At 48.6% G+C, this 19,257-nt stretch overlaps 1 protein-coding gene across 4 annotated transcripts in view; it reads left to right on the forward strand.

Annotated features, from left to right (window-relative positions):
- MTCL2 (microtubule crosslinking factor 2) overlaps nucleotides 1–19,257 on the forward strand; it is a 67,404-nt gene that overhangs the window by 34,478 nt on the left and 13,669 nt on the right. For all 4 annotated transcript variants that reach the window (XM_081255355.1, XM_081255356.1, XM_081255357.1 and 1 more), the window contains exons 4-10: nucleotides 3,718–3,780; nucleotides 4,464–5,648; nucleotides 8,166–8,312; nucleotides 11,110–11,235; nucleotides 12,469–12,699; nucleotides 17,922–18,026; nucleotides 19,012–19,179. In XM_081255355.1, coding sequence (XP_081111481.1) covers nucleotides 3,718–3,780; nucleotides 4,464–5,648; nucleotides 8,166–8,312; nucleotides 11,110–11,235; nucleotides 12,469–12,699; nucleotides 17,922–18,026; nucleotides 19,012–19,179 — 2,025 coding nt within the window. The remainder of the gene's footprint in view (nucleotides 1–3,717; nucleotides 3,781–4,463; nucleotides 5,649–8,165; nucleotides 8,313–11,109; nucleotides 11,236–12,468; nucleotides 12,700–17,921; nucleotides 18,027–19,011; nucleotides 19,180–19,257) is intronic.

The raw sequence follows: 19,257 nt of genomic DNA on the forward strand, positions 1-19,257 counted from the left end.
CACCCTCAGGAGGAGAAGGGATGGGGGTGTAAACAGGGGGGCTTCTGCTTCGTCAGAACAGTACAGATTTACAGTGAGAATGTGTCTTTATATATTAATTAATTTTTTTAAAATATTGTATAATTTGTATAATTTTTAAAAACTTTAAAGAGAAAACGCTGGAGGACTATGTCTTCCCTCCTGAAAAAATGTGGGGGAAGAAAGGTGCAGAGTGCAAGTTCCCTGTACTCTCATCGTTATCAGCCTAGTGCATATTCTTCAGACCATATTCCCCCACCATGCACATGTACACACGTGTATACACACACACACATGTCTTATTTTTATAGAAATGGTAACATGTTCTAGCTTTGTTTTAAATAACAGCTTTATTGAGATATAATTCACATACCATATAGTTTGCTTTTGAAAGGATACAGTTCAGTGGTTTCTAGAATATTCAGAGTTGTACAGCCGTCACCACTCTCTAATTCCAGAACCTTTTCATCGCCCTAGAAAGAAACCCCAAGTCACTCCCCATTCCCTCTTCCTCTTCCTCCCTGGCAACCACTAATCTACTTTCTGCCTTTGTGGATTTGCCTCTTCTCAACACTTCACGTAAATGGATTCATACGCTATGTGGCTTTTTGTGACAGGCTTCTTTCACTCAGCATGATGTTTTCAAGCATGTTGTAGCATCGAGCAAGGCTTCATTCTTTTCCGTGGCTAATATTGCCTTGTGTGGCTATGCCACGTTTTGTTCATCCATTCATCAGTTGGTGGACATAGAGTTGCAGGTTTTGTTTTGCAGCTTCCTCCTTTCCCTTACCAAGCTGTCTCAGAGATTTTACCATGTCAGTGAATCTCACTCTCCCTCTGTCCTCTTTCATGGCTTCAGGCTTTGTGTTATCTCACTCCTTTATATGTGATGGCTGGGACCTCTCAGTGCCCCTGGAGACCCCTGGTTCCCCTTACTGTCCCCCCACTTCCCTCCTCCAGAAAGTCTACAGTGGTCCCCTAATCCGTGGTTCAGTTTTGTATTGATAGATGATGAAATGGAGTTTCAGAGAGAGGAAGGAGTTCACCCAGGATCATAAACTCAGTGTTGACGGGGTCCCAGCTGAGTTCACAGCCCCTCCCATCAGCTTGTGATGGGCGGGCCCAGATCTGCAAGCCTGACCACCTGACTCCCGGGCCCCCACCTCACCACTCCAGGAGGGGTCTCTGAGCATCCCCTTCCCAGGCCCCTTTTGTAGGAGGGGGTCTTTGGGGAAGGACTTGTTTTGTGGCCCTCACCCCCGCCTTCCCTACCCTTTCCTCCTTGCCTTGGAGAGATCCCCCATCAGTCCTTCTCAAATACTGGCTCCCTGCTCTTGGCACCCAGCGTCTGAAATATCAGCCTCTGCCTTCTTGCCTCATTTGCATTTCAAAAGGTCTCTTTAGGAATTGATTCGGCTCTAAGATGAACTTAAGAGCCTGTCTGGGGTTCATCTCCCTGGCTCTGTGCTTCCAAGCTTAGCTGCACATTAGAATCACCTTGGAAGCTATTTAAAAATACTGATGCCTGGGACCTACCCAGACCAATGATGTGAGACTCTCTGGGGTTGGGACCTTGGGCATCTTTTTTTTTTCTTTTTAAGTTTCCCTAGGTAATTCTGATGTGCACCCAGGTTGAGAACCACTGTGCTGGCTCCACTCTGTTCCTTGTCCAAGAAGGCACATTTTCTCCTTCCAGGTCTTTGGAGCCAGAACAAGAGCTCTGTCAAGAACTGGTCCCAGGGACTTCCCTGGCGGTCCAGTGGTTAAGACTTCACCTTCCAATGCAGGAGGTGCCGGTTCGATCCCTGGTCCAGGAGCTAAGATCCCACATGCCTCATGGCCAAAAAACCAAAACATAAAACAGAAGCAATATTGTAACAAATTCAATAAAGACTTAAAAAAAAAAAAAAAGAACTGGTTCCAGGTCAGCCCTGGTTTTGCTGTGGGACCTCTCTCTAGCCTTCAGTAAACTGGGGGCTTGGATTAGATCAGTGGTTCTCACCTTCAGCGACTGGGTGTGAGAGGTGGGGGATCAGGAGCCCATGTATTCGGACTACCTGGGAGCATGCTCGAAAATTACCTGCCTGACTTGAAAAGTCAAATGTAACGCAAGGGTGATTTTATATGCCACTAACATGAATCACCCCTCTCTTGGGAAGAAGTGTTCAGTGGACTCATGCATCTAACTGAGTGACTTTTTTCAATGTTGAGAAAGTTCAGAAATGATTTTTATAACAATTCCTCAAATTCCCCTCCATTGGGCTTGTGCCATTTTGCATTCTTGCCAGTGAAATATGAGTGATCCTGTTTCTCCATAGTTTCATCAATAGAATGTGTTGTCAGGTGTTTGGATTTTTGCCAATCTGATAGGTGAGAAATTGTATCTCAGTATAGTTTTAATTCACATTTCTCTACCATGATTAGGGTTGAGCATCTTCCTGTGGTTGGAGCCATCTATCTTTTTTTGCATCTGAACCGGTTTTCATATCTCTAGCCCATTTTTCTATAGGTTTGTTGGATTTTTTCCTCTATTTTGTGAATCTCTTTACCTATTTAAGATATTAACCCTTTGTCAGTGTAATACATTGCAAATATTTTTTCCCAGTTAATCATTTCTATTTTTACTTTTCTTAGGGTATTTTTTTCCCATGTAGAATTTGCTTATCTAATCAAATGTATCGATTTCTTCCCCTATTGCTTCTGTAGTTTTGAATCATGATGATTATTATAGGCTTATTTTGCTTTAATCTGCATGAAAACCTACCATTTAAATTGTAAAAAATGATCAGTTCCTCATCATTTCTAAGCCTCTTGTATAGTTATGATCTGTTTTACCATATTCATTTTGTTTATTAGTATCCATGCTGAATTAAAGTCCTCACTAGAATGTCAGTTCCATGAGCTCAGGATTCCCCCTGAGATGGAGATTTGCATACAAGAGGCTTCTGGAAACATCCCCTGGGAATAACACCATCAGGGATCGAGGCAGAGGGAGAAGCTGAGCTGCAGAGCATTCACACCAATGGCCTCAGCTTATCCCATGGGGAGCTCTGGAGCTGAAGTGGGAAGGGGGCATGGACCAGTCACTGGATGTGGGTTCCCCGCCCCCCGCAGCACCCCCACCCAGGGAGGGCACATGACCTTGGATGAGGTTGTTGCCCTCAGCCAATGGCCATCGCTGGGGGAGGGACTCAACTTTGAGGTCTTAGCCAGGGGAATGCGTGCCCCCATCCTAAAGGGGGGATCTAGGCATAACACTCCAGCATCCCCCTCAAGTACCCTGTCTGTCATGGTCCCTGCTGTATTCTCCATGCCTAACTATGCCTGGCACGTGATAGGTGCTCAGGGAGTCTTTGGTGAATGAATGAAAGACAAACAAGAACAGAAATCCAGATTTCTGGGTCTTGGGCTCAACCCAACTGGATCACAATTTCAGGGTGGGAGAGAGGGGAGGAACCCTGGGCAGGTGGGTTCAGAATCGTCTCAAGTGCTTCTGTCCTGTTCCCCATTTGCAACCCATTGGGTGGTCTTGAGACTCCTCTGGCTCAGCAGTTGATGCTGGTCAAGGCTGGACATGGCTGGGCTGCGCTGGCCAGGGAGGGCAGGGGCCCTCAGCGGAACCCTAGGCACTGTGACTGCTCTTTGGATGTGTATTACCCTTGTGAGCTTTCAGTTCAGTTTTTTTTAATCTCGCTCCAGCATTCCTTGAAGAAAAGAGGAACCCGCTCCCTTGGGAAGACGGACAAGAAACCTTCCATGCAGGTACCTCCCATCAGCCTCCACAGCCTCTGTGCAGCCCCCAGCAGTCGCTTTCAGTCTGAAGGCCCCAGGCCCAACTCCATGTGGCTTGGGGAGTCCCCAGAGGTGCCCACCCTGCCCCAGTTTCTACTCCATCCTCCTCTTGTTCACTTTCTTAGCTTCGCTGTGTACTTTACTTCCCCAAACTACACCCTGAGCCCATGGTTCTCACATGCTCTGCTAGAGAAAGTGCTATATGTAGCACAGGTCAGGCATAGAATATAGTTAGTTTCTAGTGGTCCTGGATGGTCAGGGTGTCAGGCACTTTTTATATATTGTCTCATTTAATTTTCTTCATGGTCTGTGAGGGAGGGAATGTTATTGCCCCATTTTACAGATGAGAAAACTGCAGTAGTAATGGTAGTAGTAGTAGCAGCAACACTAACCCTGGCAGAATGTTGCCTACTCCAGGAAGCCCTCCTGGACTCCCCAGGCAGCCCTCCTGGACTCCCCAGGCTACATGCGGTGTCCCATCTGTGCTGCAATAGGTATGTCCCCCTCTCTGCTTCCCCTCTGGACCCACAGCTCCTTGAGGGTCAGGGCTGTGTCCCCAGCACGTAGTTAGTGCTCCCTGAAATGCTGTGGCTGAGGCTCCCAACACTAACCTTGCTGGGTCGTGCCTGTCCCTGTTCCCCCTCGGGCCTCAGGAGGACAGTGCCGACCTGAAGTGCCAGCTGCACTTTGCAAAGGAGGAGTCGGCCCTCATGTGCAAGAAGCTCACCAAGCTGGCCAAGGAGAATGACAGCATGAAGGAGGAGCTGCTCAAGTACCGCTCGCTCTACGGGGACCTGGATGGCGCCCTGTCGGCCGAGGAGCTGGCGGACGCACCCCACTCGCGGGAGACCGAGCTCAAGGTTCATCTGAAGCTGGTGGAGGAGGAAGCCAACCTGCTGAGCCGCCGCATCGTGGAGCTGGAGGTGGAAAACCGCGGCCTGCGGGCCGAGATGGACGACATGAAGGATCACGGCGGAGGCTGCGGGGGCCCCGAGGCCCGCCTGGCTTTCTCCGCTCTGGGCGGCGGCGAGTGCGGGGAGAGCTTGGCGGAGCTGCGGCGACACCTGCAGTTCGTGGAGGAGGAGGCCGAGCTGCTCCGGCGCTCCTCAGCCGAGCTGGAGGACCAGAACAAGCTGCTGCTGAGCGAGCTGGCCAAGTACCGCTCGGAGCACGAGCTGGACGTGACGCTGTCGGAGGACAGCTGCTCCGTGCTCAGCGAGCCCTCGCAGGAGGAGCTGGCAGCCGCCAAGCTGCAGATCGGCGAGCTCAGCGGCAAGGTCAAGAAGCTGCAGTACGAGAACCGGGTGCTCCTCTCCAACCTCCAGCGCTGTGACCTCGCCTCCTGCCAGAGCACGCGGCCGATGCTGGAGACGGACGCCGAGGCCGGGGACTCGGCCCAGTGTGTGCCCGCGGCCCTCGGCGAGGCCCACGGACCCCACAGCGCCCGGCTCTGCAGGGCCCGGGAGGCCGAGGTGCTGCCGGGGCTGAGGGAGCAGGCCGTCCTGGTCAGCAAGGCCATCGACGTCCTGGTGGCCGATGCCAACGGCTTCACGGCCGGCCTCCGCCCGTATCTGGACAACGAGTGTGCCGACTTTCGGCTGCACGAGGCCCCCGGCAACAACAGCGAGGGCCCCAGGGACACCAAGCTGATCCACGCCCTCCTGGTGCGGCTGAGCTTGCTCCAGCAGGAGCTCCACGCCTTCACGCGGAAGGCGGACTCGGTCCTCGGGGGCCCCAACAAGGAGCAGCCAGAGCCCTTCTCGACGCTGCCTGCCTTGGGCTCCCAGGGACCCTCCAAGGAGATTCTTCTGGCCAAAGACCTTGGCTCAGACTTCCAGGTAAGATGTCCCAGTCACAGGCCCTATTACTTTTTTTATATATGTATGTATGTTTTTTTTTTTTTTTTACTGAACCATACATACAGAGAGGCAGGCAAAACACAAGTACACAGCTTAATGAATTTTCCCAAAGTGAGCACACCTGTGTAAGCATCACCCAGGACAAGAACTAGAGTATGGCCAGCACCCCAGAAGGCCCTCCTCAGGTCCCCTTTTAGCCACTATCCCCACTCCCAAGGGTAACCCCTCTCAATTCAGTTTTGCCTGTCTTTGAACGTTGCATAAATTGAATCACACAGAACACACTCACCTGTGCCTGACTTTTCACTCACCATTATGTTTGTTGTCTCAGGTGGCAATAATTTGTGTGTTCTCATGACTGAATATGATCTCTTGGAGTGAATATACCACAGTTCTCTTAGTCATTTACTGTTGATAAAGGGATTCATTCCAAAGCCCTATCTTTTTGCCAGGTCGCCCTTTCTTCTCTTCATGTTTCTTTTGCAACGCTCTATTTTAAAATGAGTATTATTTAAAAAAAAAAAAAAAAGCTTTGGTCAGATCCTGTGCAAAGGCCAGAAACTTGGCTTTCTAAAGGTAATGAACTTCCAGCCTTGGTATCTATAAACTACTACTTAGAAAAATTAAAATAGCCAAAGCACTTGTCCCCTCAAAAAGCATCACTGCAAGAGTAATCCATAAACATGCAAAGAGTTTCAGAAGTGCCTCTGGTAAAAAGATGAAGCCTCCTCCTCCCTGCTTCTTACTCCTTCAAGGTTTTGCTATTAACACTGGTTTTGGAGCACTGCTGTCATGGGCACATGTGGGCTGCTTAAAACTAAATTAATAAAAAGTACGATACATATAATTGACAATTAACTTCTTCAGTTCAGCCACATTTCCAGGGCTCTGTAGCTGCGTGTGTCAAGTGGTGCAGGCCTAGAACATTTCATCATCACAGCATGCCCTTCTAACTCTTTCTCTCCATGTACTCTCATATATTTGTTTTTGCCTCAAATTGTTTTACGTTATACCTCCTGCTACCACACAACTTGTTTTTCTTGTGTAATGTATCTATTTGTTCATTTATTTACGACACTGTATTTATTGTTCATATGCTTTTTGTTCTTAGTGCTGGAGGTGCCATGGTAAGCAAATAAACAGTTATGATTCCTGCCCCCCAGCCTGTATCATCTAGTGGGGAAAGAGATGTTAATCAAAATATCATGCCATTGAATGGGAAATCACAAACTGAGATGAGGGCTCGCTAGGAAAGGTGCTGGCTTCTGTGAACGAGAAGCTTGACCTAGACCCTGGGTCAGAGAGGACCTCTGATCTGAGCTGAGATCAGAAGGATGGATTACCAGGGGATGAGTGTTCTAAGAGGGAACAGCCTGTGCAAAGGCATCATGGCCAGAAGGAGCAGGATGTGTCCAAGGACTAAGGGAACGAGTGCGGCTGGACCTCAGTGTCGGGAGGTTTGATCTTCATCCTGAGAGCAATGGGGGAGGGACGTCTTCCCATGTCTGTACAGGGAGGGTTAGCTCTTTCTTTTTGACAGCTAATTTCTTTAATCAGTACCTTACGCATCTGGCTTGATCTTGGTTTTCTTTTCTTTTCTTTTCTTTTTTTTTGCGGTACGCGGGCCTCACTGCTGTGGCCTCTCCCGCCACGGAGCACAGGCTCCGGACACGCAGGCCCAGCGGCCTTGGCTCACGGGCCCAGCCGCTCCGCGGCATGTGGGATCTTCCTGGACCAGGGCACGAACCCGTGTGCCCTGCATCGGCAGGCGGACTCTGAACCACTGCGCCACCAGGGAAGCCCTCGATATTGCTTTTCTTAAGCAAGCAGACTGCCCTATGTTGGGTCTCCCTCTTGGTTCTCCTTGGGGTAGGAATGAGCTGGGGCCGCATGTGTGGGAGGACAGTTGAAGCTGGCTCAGAAGGTTTGTGCACAAGACAGGCATTCACAGAATCAGTGTTTTCACTCACCGCTAGTCATTCAGCCTTTCAGCAGACATTCATGGGGCAGTCGCAGTGTGCCAGCCAGGGCTGGGGCTGAGCCTCGGAGGTAAATCCACCTAGGCCCCTGCCCTCAGGTGTGCAGTCAGAGGCCTCTTACAGAGCCAGAGGCCTGGGTGGGTGCAGTTTCTAGCACCCCTGTGTCCCCTCCCCATGGTTACCTTTAATTTTATTTATTTATTTATTTATTTATGGCTGAGTTGGGTCGTCATTTCTTATGCGAGGGCTTTCTCTAGTTGTGGCAAGTGGGGGCCACTCTTCATTGCAGTGCGCGGGGCCTCTCACTATCACGGCCTCTCCTGTTGCAGAGCACAGGCTCCAGACGCGCAGGCTCAGTAATTGTGGCTCACGGGCCTAGTTGCTCCGCGGCATGTGGGATCTTCCCAGACCAGGGCTTGAACCCGTGTCCCCTGCATCGGCAGGCAGATTCTCAACCGCTGCGCCACCAGGGAAGCCCCCCATGGTTACCTTTAATCTCTTCTGCCTGTGCCTCTAGGTGCAGCCACCTGACCTCAGGGACCTGCCGGAATGGGAGCCCAGGATACGAGAGGCCTTCCGCAGCGGTGACTTGGACTCCAAGCCCGACCCCAGCCGGAGCTTCAGGCCTTACCAAGCTGAAGACAATGATTCCTATGCCTCTGAGGTGGGCATAGGCCTGAGCAGGCAGCGGGGAGGGTAGGAGGAGAATGGCTGAGGCCGCTCAAGGGCAGAATGAGCTGTGGAGAATCTTAGCTGGTGATGATATGGGGTTTGAGTATTTCCTTTGGTTCCAAGCTTCCTGACAGCAAGGGCTGAGAGGGAAACAAGGAAGTTTGGGCCATTCTCAGGGCCTGATGAAAGGAAGTTTATAAACTTATCCGAGGAAATTGATCTTGTTCTCCTATACTACTGAATTCCACAGGGAAGTTAATAATTTATGTCATTTAATGGAAACAGTAATTTGTTTAGCAGGAAGGCAGCAGTCTCTACAGTCAGGCTGACTGGGTTCAAATTGTGGATCTATGTATACTAGTTGTAAAATTGTAAAAGTGTCACTTTACTTCTCTGATCCTCAGTTTTCTCACCTTTAAAATAAAGGTAATGTGTCATAGGGTTGTTGAAAGGATTAAATACGTGAAAAGCCTTAGCTTAAGGCCTGGGCCATGTTGGGTGAGGAGGAGGACGACGACACATCACTGGGCCTCAGGAGACCTGCCAGGCTGTGTGGCCTCAGGCATGTTCCCACTCGCTGGCTGCAGCTTCCTCACCTGTAATATGGGAGGATTAGAGTGGATGGTGGCTGTAGAATTTCTAGGATTCCCTGGTCCTTGAGGAATTCTGGATGGTTCTGAGCCCTTCCCAAGCCTACTGAGCCTCTGCCCAGCACTTCATAATGAACCTGAAGCAGGAAAAGTCTCCTATGGACTGGATGGGGCCTCCCTGAGACTCCAGAACCATGGAGAGTCTCATGTGTGCCCCAACCTGAGCGTCCTTTTCTTCTCAGCATCCCTAGGAAGGCAACTTTTGGTCCCAGGGAAGCCAGTCTGCAACTGTGAAGGGGGAGCAGCTCCCGTGAAGCTGATGGATCAAACTCTTGAAGTGGTCTGAGCGTCCTAGCGGCCATGGCAAAAGAGGAGGGGCGGGGGCAGGAATCATGAGATACTTAGTTCTTATGTTTTGAGAAAAAGAGATAGGCCAGCTCCCCTGCAGAGAAAATAATTCCCTACCTGCCCTCAATTATCGTTTCATTCAGCCACTCTTTACTGAGAAGTCACAATTCGCCAGGCACCGTGTTGGGCACTGAGTTTAAGGAAAATACCAGAGATAGGTAGTACTGAGCCCTTTAAGGATTTTTAATAAAAAACAGGCATACACAGGACTTCCCTGGTGGTCCAGTGGTTGAGAATCTGCCTTCCAATGCAGGGGACATGGGTTCGATCCCTGGTCGGGGAATTAAGATCCCACATGCCTCGGGACAACTAAACCTGCATGCTGCAACTACTGAGCCCGCACGCCACAGCTAGAGAGCCCATGTGCTGCAACTACTGAGCCCATGTGCTCTGGAGCCCATGCGCCACAACTAGAGAGAAGCCCATGCACCGCAACCAAAGATTCTGTGTGCCTCAACTAAGACCTGACGCAGCCAAATAAATATTAAAAACAAAAACAGGCATACAGGATATACCTCAAGCCAGAGTGCCTTCCAGTGCCAAATTTTTACATTATTGGCCAGATAACGAGTGTTTGGTTTTTTCACAGAGGGACATCTTGCCATACCTGGAAACCTTTTATGTAGGTGTTGGAGCTGACATTTCCCTTTTTTGTTTTCCTGCTTAACATGAGAGCATAAGAATTTCCCTTTATTAGTAGAAATACTTTTAGAAATCTTAAGTGAAGTATAACATACATGCAGTAAAGCACTCATATTGTAAGTGTACAGCTCAAATAATTTTCATAAACTGAACACTACTGTGTAATCAGCAAGCAAATCAATGAACAGAGCATGACCTGGCCCTGGAAGCTTCCCTTCTACTCCCCATCTAGTCACCATCCTGACTTCTAACAAAATAGATTTTTTTTGCTTGTTTAGCTACAAATCCTTATAAACCCAATCCCCCCGCCCCTCCCCACACCAAAGGTGGAGTTTTATTGTCTTTTTTGTAAGGTTTTATTATATAGTCATTATAAACAACAAATAACTATAATAAAGTCCCTAAGCAGCATTGCATAAGGACATAAAGAAGAAAGTCAAGATCACAAGATTATCACATAATTAACCACTGTGAACATTTAGTTTGTGTGTGTCCATGTCCTTCATGTTTTTCTATTGAGTATATATATTTTTAACTTTTTATTGAAGTATAACATAATAATATACATACAGTAAAGGGCACTATCCTTTTTTTTTTTTAATTTGATTTTATTTTTGGTCATGCCACTCAGCTTGCAGAATCTTAGTTCCCCGACCAGGGATCGAACCCTCACCCTCGGCAGTGAAAGTGTGGAGTCCTAACCCCTGGACCACCAGAGAATTCCCAAGGGCGCTATCCTTAAGTGTGCAGTTGTATGGATTTTAACATAAGTATAGACCCATTAAACACATATGGTTGATCCCCAACTTATCTGTGTTGTTTGTAAATTACTGCAATTATAAACGAGACGAACATCTTTGTGAATTCAACTGAGTTTTCATAGTATTTATTTTCTACAAATAAATTTCTGCACGAAATTATCAAGCTAAAATTATAACAATAGCTAGGTTTGATGTGCACTGTTTCATTTCATCGTCATGACAACCCACAGAGGTAGGGACAGCTGCCGTGCCAGGTTTATACTGGAAGGACAGCTTGGGCCTGACTTACTGCAATTGCTCTCCTACGACTCTCGTCCTTTGACTGCAGCTTCTGTCCTCCTCCTGCTCTCTCCCTCCTCCTTATCTGTGTCCCTCATCTCGACCCCAGATCAAGGAGCTGCAGCTGGTGCTGGCTGAAGCACATGACAGCCTCCGGGGCCTGCAAGAGCAGCTCTCCCAGGAGCGGCAGCTGCGGAAGGAGGAGGCTGAAAACTTCAACCAGAAAATGGTGCAGGTGGGTGGTGCCCAGTGCTCTCCTGCACCTACTGCAACCTGTCTTCTCTGAACCAAATCTTAGCGGTCTATGGGTCTTCAGAGGCAGGAATGTCAGGGGAAACCTGTGTCTTCTCGCCCCGTGCTGCACTGGTGCTTATGCATTAGCTGTGCTGGGCTGGAATCCTGGGCTTGTCGTTGACTGTGTGACCTCAGGCCCATTCTGTCTCCTCTCTGTGCTTCAGTTTCCCATCTATGAAATATTGCCCCGTCAGAGTTGAAAATCTGTATCAGAAAGGCCGTAGGCCTGGCTGGTAATCAAGATGGGAGCTCTGCTAGTAGAAAGCATTTATTAAGCTCTTACTCTATGTCAGGGCACTTGCCACACATCATGTCCTTTAATCCTCATGTTTTCCCCTGTGAAGTGTGTCCCCATTTTACAGGTGGGGAAACTGATGCCCAGAGTGCTGAAGTGCTTTGTCCAGGGTTGCACTTGCAGGGCAAGGTGGGGCTGGGATTCTTTTTTTTGTTTGTTTTTAATATTTTTTTTATTATTTATTTTATTTCTTTGGCTGCGCCGGGTCTTAGTTGCAACACGCGAGATCTTCATTGCGGCATGCAGGATCCTTAGTTGCTGCATGCAAACTCTTGGTTGTGGCATGCATGCGGGGTCTAGTTCCCTGACCAGGGATCGAACCTGGGGCCCCCTGCATTGGGAGCATGGAGTCTTACCCACTGGACCACCAGGGAAGTCCTTGGGGCTGGGATTCTAATCCAGGTTATTGGCTCCCTCTGAGCCATTACACCGCGTTGCTTACTAGGGTATTAATGCTGTCAGCCTTCCTCACCCCAAGAATGCCCTTTGCTCTGCATGTGGGTCACCCCTCCCTGCCATCACTGCTCACCCTCCCAGGTGCCCCAGTGAATGTGAGAGTTCATGTGAAACCTTGGTTCCTGGTATGGGCTCATTAGATGATGTCATGGTTTTTATAATCAGACAGAGCCGGATTCAGAACCCAGCTCTTTCACTGATTGTTACTGTGATTGCTGCTGTTTTTATGCGTCTCTCTCCCCTGGAGTAGCAGAGGGAACTGTTTATTTCAACACAATGAACTGCTAGTGGTGGAATCCCCGTCAGGGGTCACCACCGGGCACCACCTGAAATTTCCTCTCGGCCCTTGTGTGAGGCCTGGAATGGGGTGAGTTAGCGTCCCCTAGACAGCTGGGGTAGCTCACACTCTTGTCCCCCTTGCAGCTGAAGGAGGACCAGCAGAGGGCACTCCTGCGGCGGGAGTTTGAGCTGCAGAGTCTGAGCCTGCAGCGGAGGCTGGAGCAGAAATTCTGGAGCCAGGAGAAGAACATGTTGGTTCAGGAGTCCCAGCAGTTCAAGCACAACTTCCTCCTGCTCTTCATGAAGCTCAGGTGGTTCCTCAAGCGCTGGCGGCAGGGCAAGGTTTTGCCCAGCGAGGGAGATGACTTCCTTGAGGTATGGTCCCCCTGGGACTGGGACTGGGGTGGGGTGGGGTAGAGGAGAGAGGACAGGAGGCACATAGCCCTGGGGCTCAGATACGAGGCATCAGCTTGCAGCTTCCACCCTTGCATTCATTCATTCATTCATTCATTCATTCCTTCAGCATCGGTTTGTTGAGAACCAGCTCTTTACTGAGTGCTGTGGCAGATGCCGGGGAGACCGTGGTGAAGACGACAGACTCTGTCCCGGCCTTGCCAGGAAGAAATCTGCTTGGGGGGCCAGTAGGTCTTTAACACTTCTCTGGTATTTGTTGGTTTCCCTTTTTAACAAACCTGAGTCTTGAGCTGGCAATAGGATATAGATGCATTTAATGATCTGGTTTCGTTGTTTTTGCATTATATGCAAATATAGTACATGTTAATGTTTTTTACTCTTTTAAGGTACAATTTATATACAGTAAGGTGCACACATCTTAAGTGTACAGCTGATGAAGTTTTATAGTGTACACCCGGCAGATACATAGTATAGCATCACCCAGATCACAATGAGCACATTTCCAGCGCTCCAGAAGGCTCCCGGGTGCCACAGGGGATGTGCCCACCCCAGCAGTCAGCACTATTCTGACTTCTTACACCATGGATTAATCTTGCCTATTCTAGAGCTTCATACAAGTGCGTGTAGTCTTTTGTGTCTGGCTTTTGCTTAATATAATTCTTTGAGATTCATCCACATTTTACCTATAAAAATAATTGATTCTTTATTGCTGCTTATTTTTCACTTATGAATGTACCTTTCTTTTTTTTTAAAGACCTTATTCTTTCTTTCTTTCTTTATTTATTTTTTTTGCTGTGTTGGGTCTTCATTTCTGTGCGAGGGCTTTCTCTAGTTGTGGCAAGTGGGGGCCACTCTTCATCGCGGTGGGCGGGCCTCTCACTGTCGCGGCCTCTCTTGTTGGGGAGCACAGGCTCCAGACGCACAGGCTCAGTAGTTGTGGCTCACGGGCCTAGTTGCTCCGCGACATGTGGGATCCTCCCAGACCAGGGCTCGAACCCGTGTCCCCTGCACTAGCAGGCAGATTCTCAACCACTGCGCCACCAAGGAAGCACATACCTATTTTATTTTTAATGTTACCTTTGACAATGATAGTGGACGCTGGCCTTCCATTTTTAGTAATGTCAACTTCCTTTTTTAGATATGTTTATTTAACTAGAAAGAGTAGGTTGACTTAAAAGCATTACTGATAGTACAGGTAGTATTTGGGTGTGGCAGGAAACATGACGAGTGGGGCTTTGGGAATGTGTGAAGCTTGGGAAGGACTCACGTGGCCCATTTGTCCCTCAGCCTGTGCAGGACCCTTTGTCCTCAAATCCCGTTCCTCCTGTCACGATCAGCACGCTGACATTGCTAGGAGAAGGGGGCATGTAAGGACGTCATACCTCAGTCACACCCACCTGAGTTGGCACTGCTCACCTTGGCCTTGGCCTTTTAGGTACAGGTACCTCTGCCCTAGCCCAGGCTTGGCCCTTCTCCGGTTCAAGCTACTCATTCCAGAGCCAATGGGGACCAGTGGCGGTCCCCAGGTACCCCTGTCAGGGGTCCCCCAGAGTAGCCTGAATCCCAGGAGCAGGGGATGGTGGTTGGACCTGAATCTGTAGCAGGAGTTTCCTCCCCCACCCCCAGTGGGGCTCATAGGCCACCCGCCTCCTCCCCAAGGGCCTCTAGAGAGAGTTGCTGACCATCTTCAGATGAACACATTCCCTGCTGCCCTCTCCCAGGAATGTCTGACATGGAGGCACCCCTGTGAGAAGCACCTGGAAAGCCCAGCATGGCTGCCCCTCGAGCATCACTCTTTGTGACACCTGGGGACTCCTATTTGAAGCCACTGTCTGCTTTAGGACTGTCCCTCCTGTTTGGAAGTCCCACACAAGCCTCTGGATGAAGCCCAGTTTGTTTTTTTTTAATAACTTTTTTTAAATTTATTTTTTATATTATAGTAAAATATATTGTACATAACAAATTTTACCATTTTAACCATTTTTAAGTTTACAGTTCACTGGCATTAAGTACATTCACATTGTTGGGTAACCATCACCACTGTCCATCTCCAGAACTCCTCATCTTGTAAAACTGAAACTCTTACCCATTCACTCCTTATTCCCCCCTCCGCCTGCCCTGGCAACCACTATTCTACTCTCTGCTTGTATGAGTTTGACTTCATTAGATTCCACATATAAGTGAGATCTTGTAGTATCTCTCTTTCTGTCTCTGGCTTATCTTGCTTAGCATAATGTCTTCCAGGTTCATCCATGTCCATGTTGTCGCAAATGGCAGGATTTCCTTCTTTTTTAAGACTGAATAATATTTCCTTGTATGTATATATCACTTTTTCTTTACCCGTTCATTCATAGACACACACTTAGGTTGTTTCCATATCTTGGCTACTGTGAATAATGCCACAGTGAACGTAGAGAGATCCAGATTTCATTTTCTTTGGATATATACCCACAAGTGGGCTTGCTAGATCGCATGGGAGATCTATTTTTAATTTGGGGGGAAACTTCTATACTGTTTTCCATAGCTGAAGCCCACTTTTGGCTGCTAGGGAAGATGTTTCCCCCTCCACCAAAAAAAATGAATTGCCTTCAGGCCACGTAGCCTGATTCTAAATCAGGTTGTCTCAGGCAAACTCTCCATATTTGGTGAAAATCTTTCTAGCCATGTCAGTGTACTGGGATAACAGAGAGAAACAGAAACTTACTTTAGGAAAAAAATAAGGTGTAACCATAGAAAATAAAATAATATACATGCCTATAATAAATAGAAATATACATACTTACTGAGATAGACATGATAAGAAACATAACCACCCACATTGTAAAAGATACATATATACATAGATATGATATAAAGCCCATGTGTATAAAATACATATAAACAAGTACATAATAAAATACAGATAACCATATAAATTACAAACTTGATGTACATTCATACTTTTTAAGAATATGTGTGTCCACACATGTAGAATTAAAACTATATATATGAATGATAACCTCATATATTGAGTATTTATAGTGTCCTGGGCACTGTGTTAAATGCTCTATTTGGATAATTGCATTTCACTTTTACACATACCCTATGATGTGGAAACAATTATTATCCCCATTCTACTGCAGATAAAGATCTTTGATTCCTTGTCCTCAATTCTGAAATCCAGAAGCTCTGAGAACTGTGTTTTGTTGGGTCTAACTCAGTTGGAAAAAATTGACCTGACATTCATTTGGCAGCAAAACCTTTATCTACCCCATTTCCTGTTAGTACTCACATGTTTGAAGGGGAAATATTGGTGTACACGAGCATAGGGTATCTCACCGGACGGGGCTGTTTTACAATATACAGTGTAGGTACCATATTATCTTTCTAAATCCCGATTACTTCTGAATTCCAAGCACACCCGGCCCAAAGAATTTCAGAGAAAGAATTGTGCACCTGTGTATACAGATAATCAAAAGTCAGTATGTTTAGATACTGGTGACCAGGGAGGGAACTGGGTATTTATTCACACAGGCCCTGCTCCACCCCACATATTTCCAGCCTCAGTGCCTGCCCTGAACCCCAGAAACCCTTCTTCATTTGATTTCACTGCACTCTCTTGGTTTTCCTTCCACCTCACTGGTTGCTCCTTCTCAGTCTCCTTGGCTGGACCCTCCTTTTCTCCCTGAACTGACCCCTTAACGTCAACAGTCCCGAGGGCTCAGCCCTCAGGCCGCGTCTCTCCTTGACCTTCACCTGCCTCCTTGGGGAGCTTGTCCAGGCACTTGGCTTACATGGCCTTTCTTGCACACTGCGAATCTATCTAGAATCTACAGAATCTGACCCAGCTGCACTGCCTACCCCCTTACCACCCCCATCTGAGCCATCACCACTTCTTGCCTGGATTATCACCGTAGCCTCCTAACTGGTCCCCCTGCCTCTGCCCTTGTACCCTTCCACTGAGCATCTTCTATTCAAAGCAGGGAGGTACCAGGCCGCGTGTACTCCACGTGGATGGTGCCCCCTGGTGTTGTGCAGTATGGAGCTCTGTTGCTACCCTATAAAGTATCTCAACACAGCAGCTAGAGTGATCTCGTAAAACTGAAAGTCAGGCCAATGTCACTCCTCAGCACAATCCTCCCCTGGCTCCCATGTCACCCAGAGCAGAAGCCGAAGCCCCTACAAAGCCTGTTCAACCAGCCTTGGTCCCCGTAGCTCTCACTTCCTCCCTGGCTCTCTTGCTCTTCCTCAAATAGATGTGTTCCCATCTCAGGGCCTTTGCATTTGCTGTGACCTTAACCTGGAATTCTCAACCTGCACATATTCACGTGGCTTATTTTTTTACCTCCTTCAGGATTTTGCCCAAATATCACCTTCTCTCTAAGGCCTTCCTTGACCACCCAGTGCAGCACATCCTAGCTCCTTTCCCAGCTCTCTTTTTCTCCATAGCACTTATTATTATGGAACATTCCATATATTTAATGATGTTTCATGTATCAATATTTCACATATTTGTTTGTTTTCCTGCTACTGGAATGGAAGCTCAAGGGGACCAGGGCTTCTGTCTGTCTTGCTCACTGATGTATTCCCAGCTCTGAACACAGGGCCTGGTGCGTGGTAGGTGTTCAATAAATATTTGTCAAATGAATGAATGAATGAATGAAATGAATAGTGAATGAGCACCCACTTCTTCTGCTTCACTCCCGTCATAAACTAGACCCTGGTCTCCTGGGCTGGCTCTGGACTCCTGCCCAGAATCCATCAGCAGCAAACCCCTCCGCTCCCAGGAAGGGTCCCTTCTGCCCACCCAAGCCTCTGGTTGCCCTTATCTATAATTATGAGGGTGCCTTGTGGCCCTTTATTCCAACCACAGTGCCTACCTTGACAGCATAGCTATTTCTGAGTAGCTCTCAGGGATGCCTCATGGTCCTTGGGGCAGAAGAGATGGTGTGGGGGGAGGAAGGGTCTGACTCTCCAGCTGTGCTCCTTGGCCTGGATGGTGCCCAGGGCTCAAAGTTAAAATCTGGGAAGTCAGTGCCCAGCTGGGGTACTTTTGGTCCATAAACCCCCTTTCTTTATTCCTGCCTGGCTGTGCAGCCCACTTTCTATCTGGGCCACTAGCCTGTATCCCCTCCCCCTGAGGGTCAGACCCCCAGGCATGATGCCCTCCTACCCGCTACTGAGTGTGGTTTTTAAAAAAACAGGTAAATAGCATGAAGGAGCTGTACCTGCTAATGGAGGAAGAGGAATTAAACGCCCAGCATTCTGATAACAAGACCTGCATGGGGGACAGCTGGACCCAAAACACGGTGCGTTCTCAGCCCATTTCCAGTCCTGTCCTGTCCATTTGTTCCTTTGTCTGTTTAGTGATCACATCTTGCTGCTTTCTGACCCCAGTCCTACACCAGGCACTGGAGCGGCAGAGGGTTATTGCGTGGTCACTGGCCCCAGATGCTCAGTGCTTTGGGGTATGTAAGTCACCCCAGGGCAGTGACAGAGGGTCAGATGATGGACTGTGGGGTCTCAGGTGAGAGAGCAGTTAATTCTGTTTGGAGTATAGAGGATGGTTTACAGAGAAGGAGTCATAGGTGGTGGGTTTCGAAGGATGAATAGGAGCTTGCCTAATAGAGAATAGGGAAAAGGCCATTCTGTACCAAGAGAACTGTATATACTGAGATGTGGCAAGGTATTCTGAGTCTGGCTGCAGCTTGGGATGTGCATAGTGGGGGTAAGGACATCAGGCTAGAGTGAGTTGTATGAAGAAGGACCTTGTGGCCGAGGATCAGGAACCATCAAATCAAGCCACGGGGTAGTATAGAGCAGTAGGGTCAGGCTCCCAGGGGCACCCACAGTAAGCTGGGTTACAGGTGGGAAACAGGTCATGGGCCCAGGAGAGAAGACTGGGCCCAAGTCGGCCAGTCGGGGAGCTTCCGTGGTTCAGACTCCCCATCTGGCCTACGGTGGGTCAGAGAAGGCAGATCTTGGGCAAGGAGAAAGATGGAGGCCTAGATGCTGCAGAGCCTCAGAGAAGCCAGGACCCGGCTCAGATTAGGTTGAATAATTGCTGTAGCTACAGAATTTTGTGTTTTTGTGAGACTGGGGCATGTGTCAGTCTAAGAGGTGGCCAGGGCTGGGCTTGTTATGCCTGTTTTACGGGGAGATGACCCGAAGAGGTCGTGGGACTTGCCTGAGGCCTGGTAGAGTCCCAGGCTGGACTCTGGATGAGTTCCCAGCCCAGCCTCTCCTCCTTGCCGCTCTGAAAGCTCCTGACCCAGGCCTTGCCCCCGTCTGCAGCCCAATGAGTACATCAAGACACTGGCTGACATGAAGGTGACGCTGAAGGAGCTATGCTGGCTGCTTCGGGATGAACGCCGCGGTCTGACTGAGCTTCAGCAACAGTTTGCCAAGGCCAAGGCCACCTGGGAGACAGAGCGGGCAGAGCTCAAGAGCCATACTGCCCTGGTGAGCCTCCCACCTGTCAGAGACATCCCCCTCCTTGTTCCCCTCTCTGCGAAGGCCTCAGCTGTCAGACTGCGGAGG

This window comes from Mesoplodon bidens (genome assembly GCF_964165515.1).
Source record: "Mesoplodon bidens genome assembly, chromosome: 15".
Lineage (NCBI taxonomy): Eukaryota > Metazoa > Chordata > Mammalia > Artiodactyla > Ziphiidae > Mesoplodon > Mesoplodon bidens.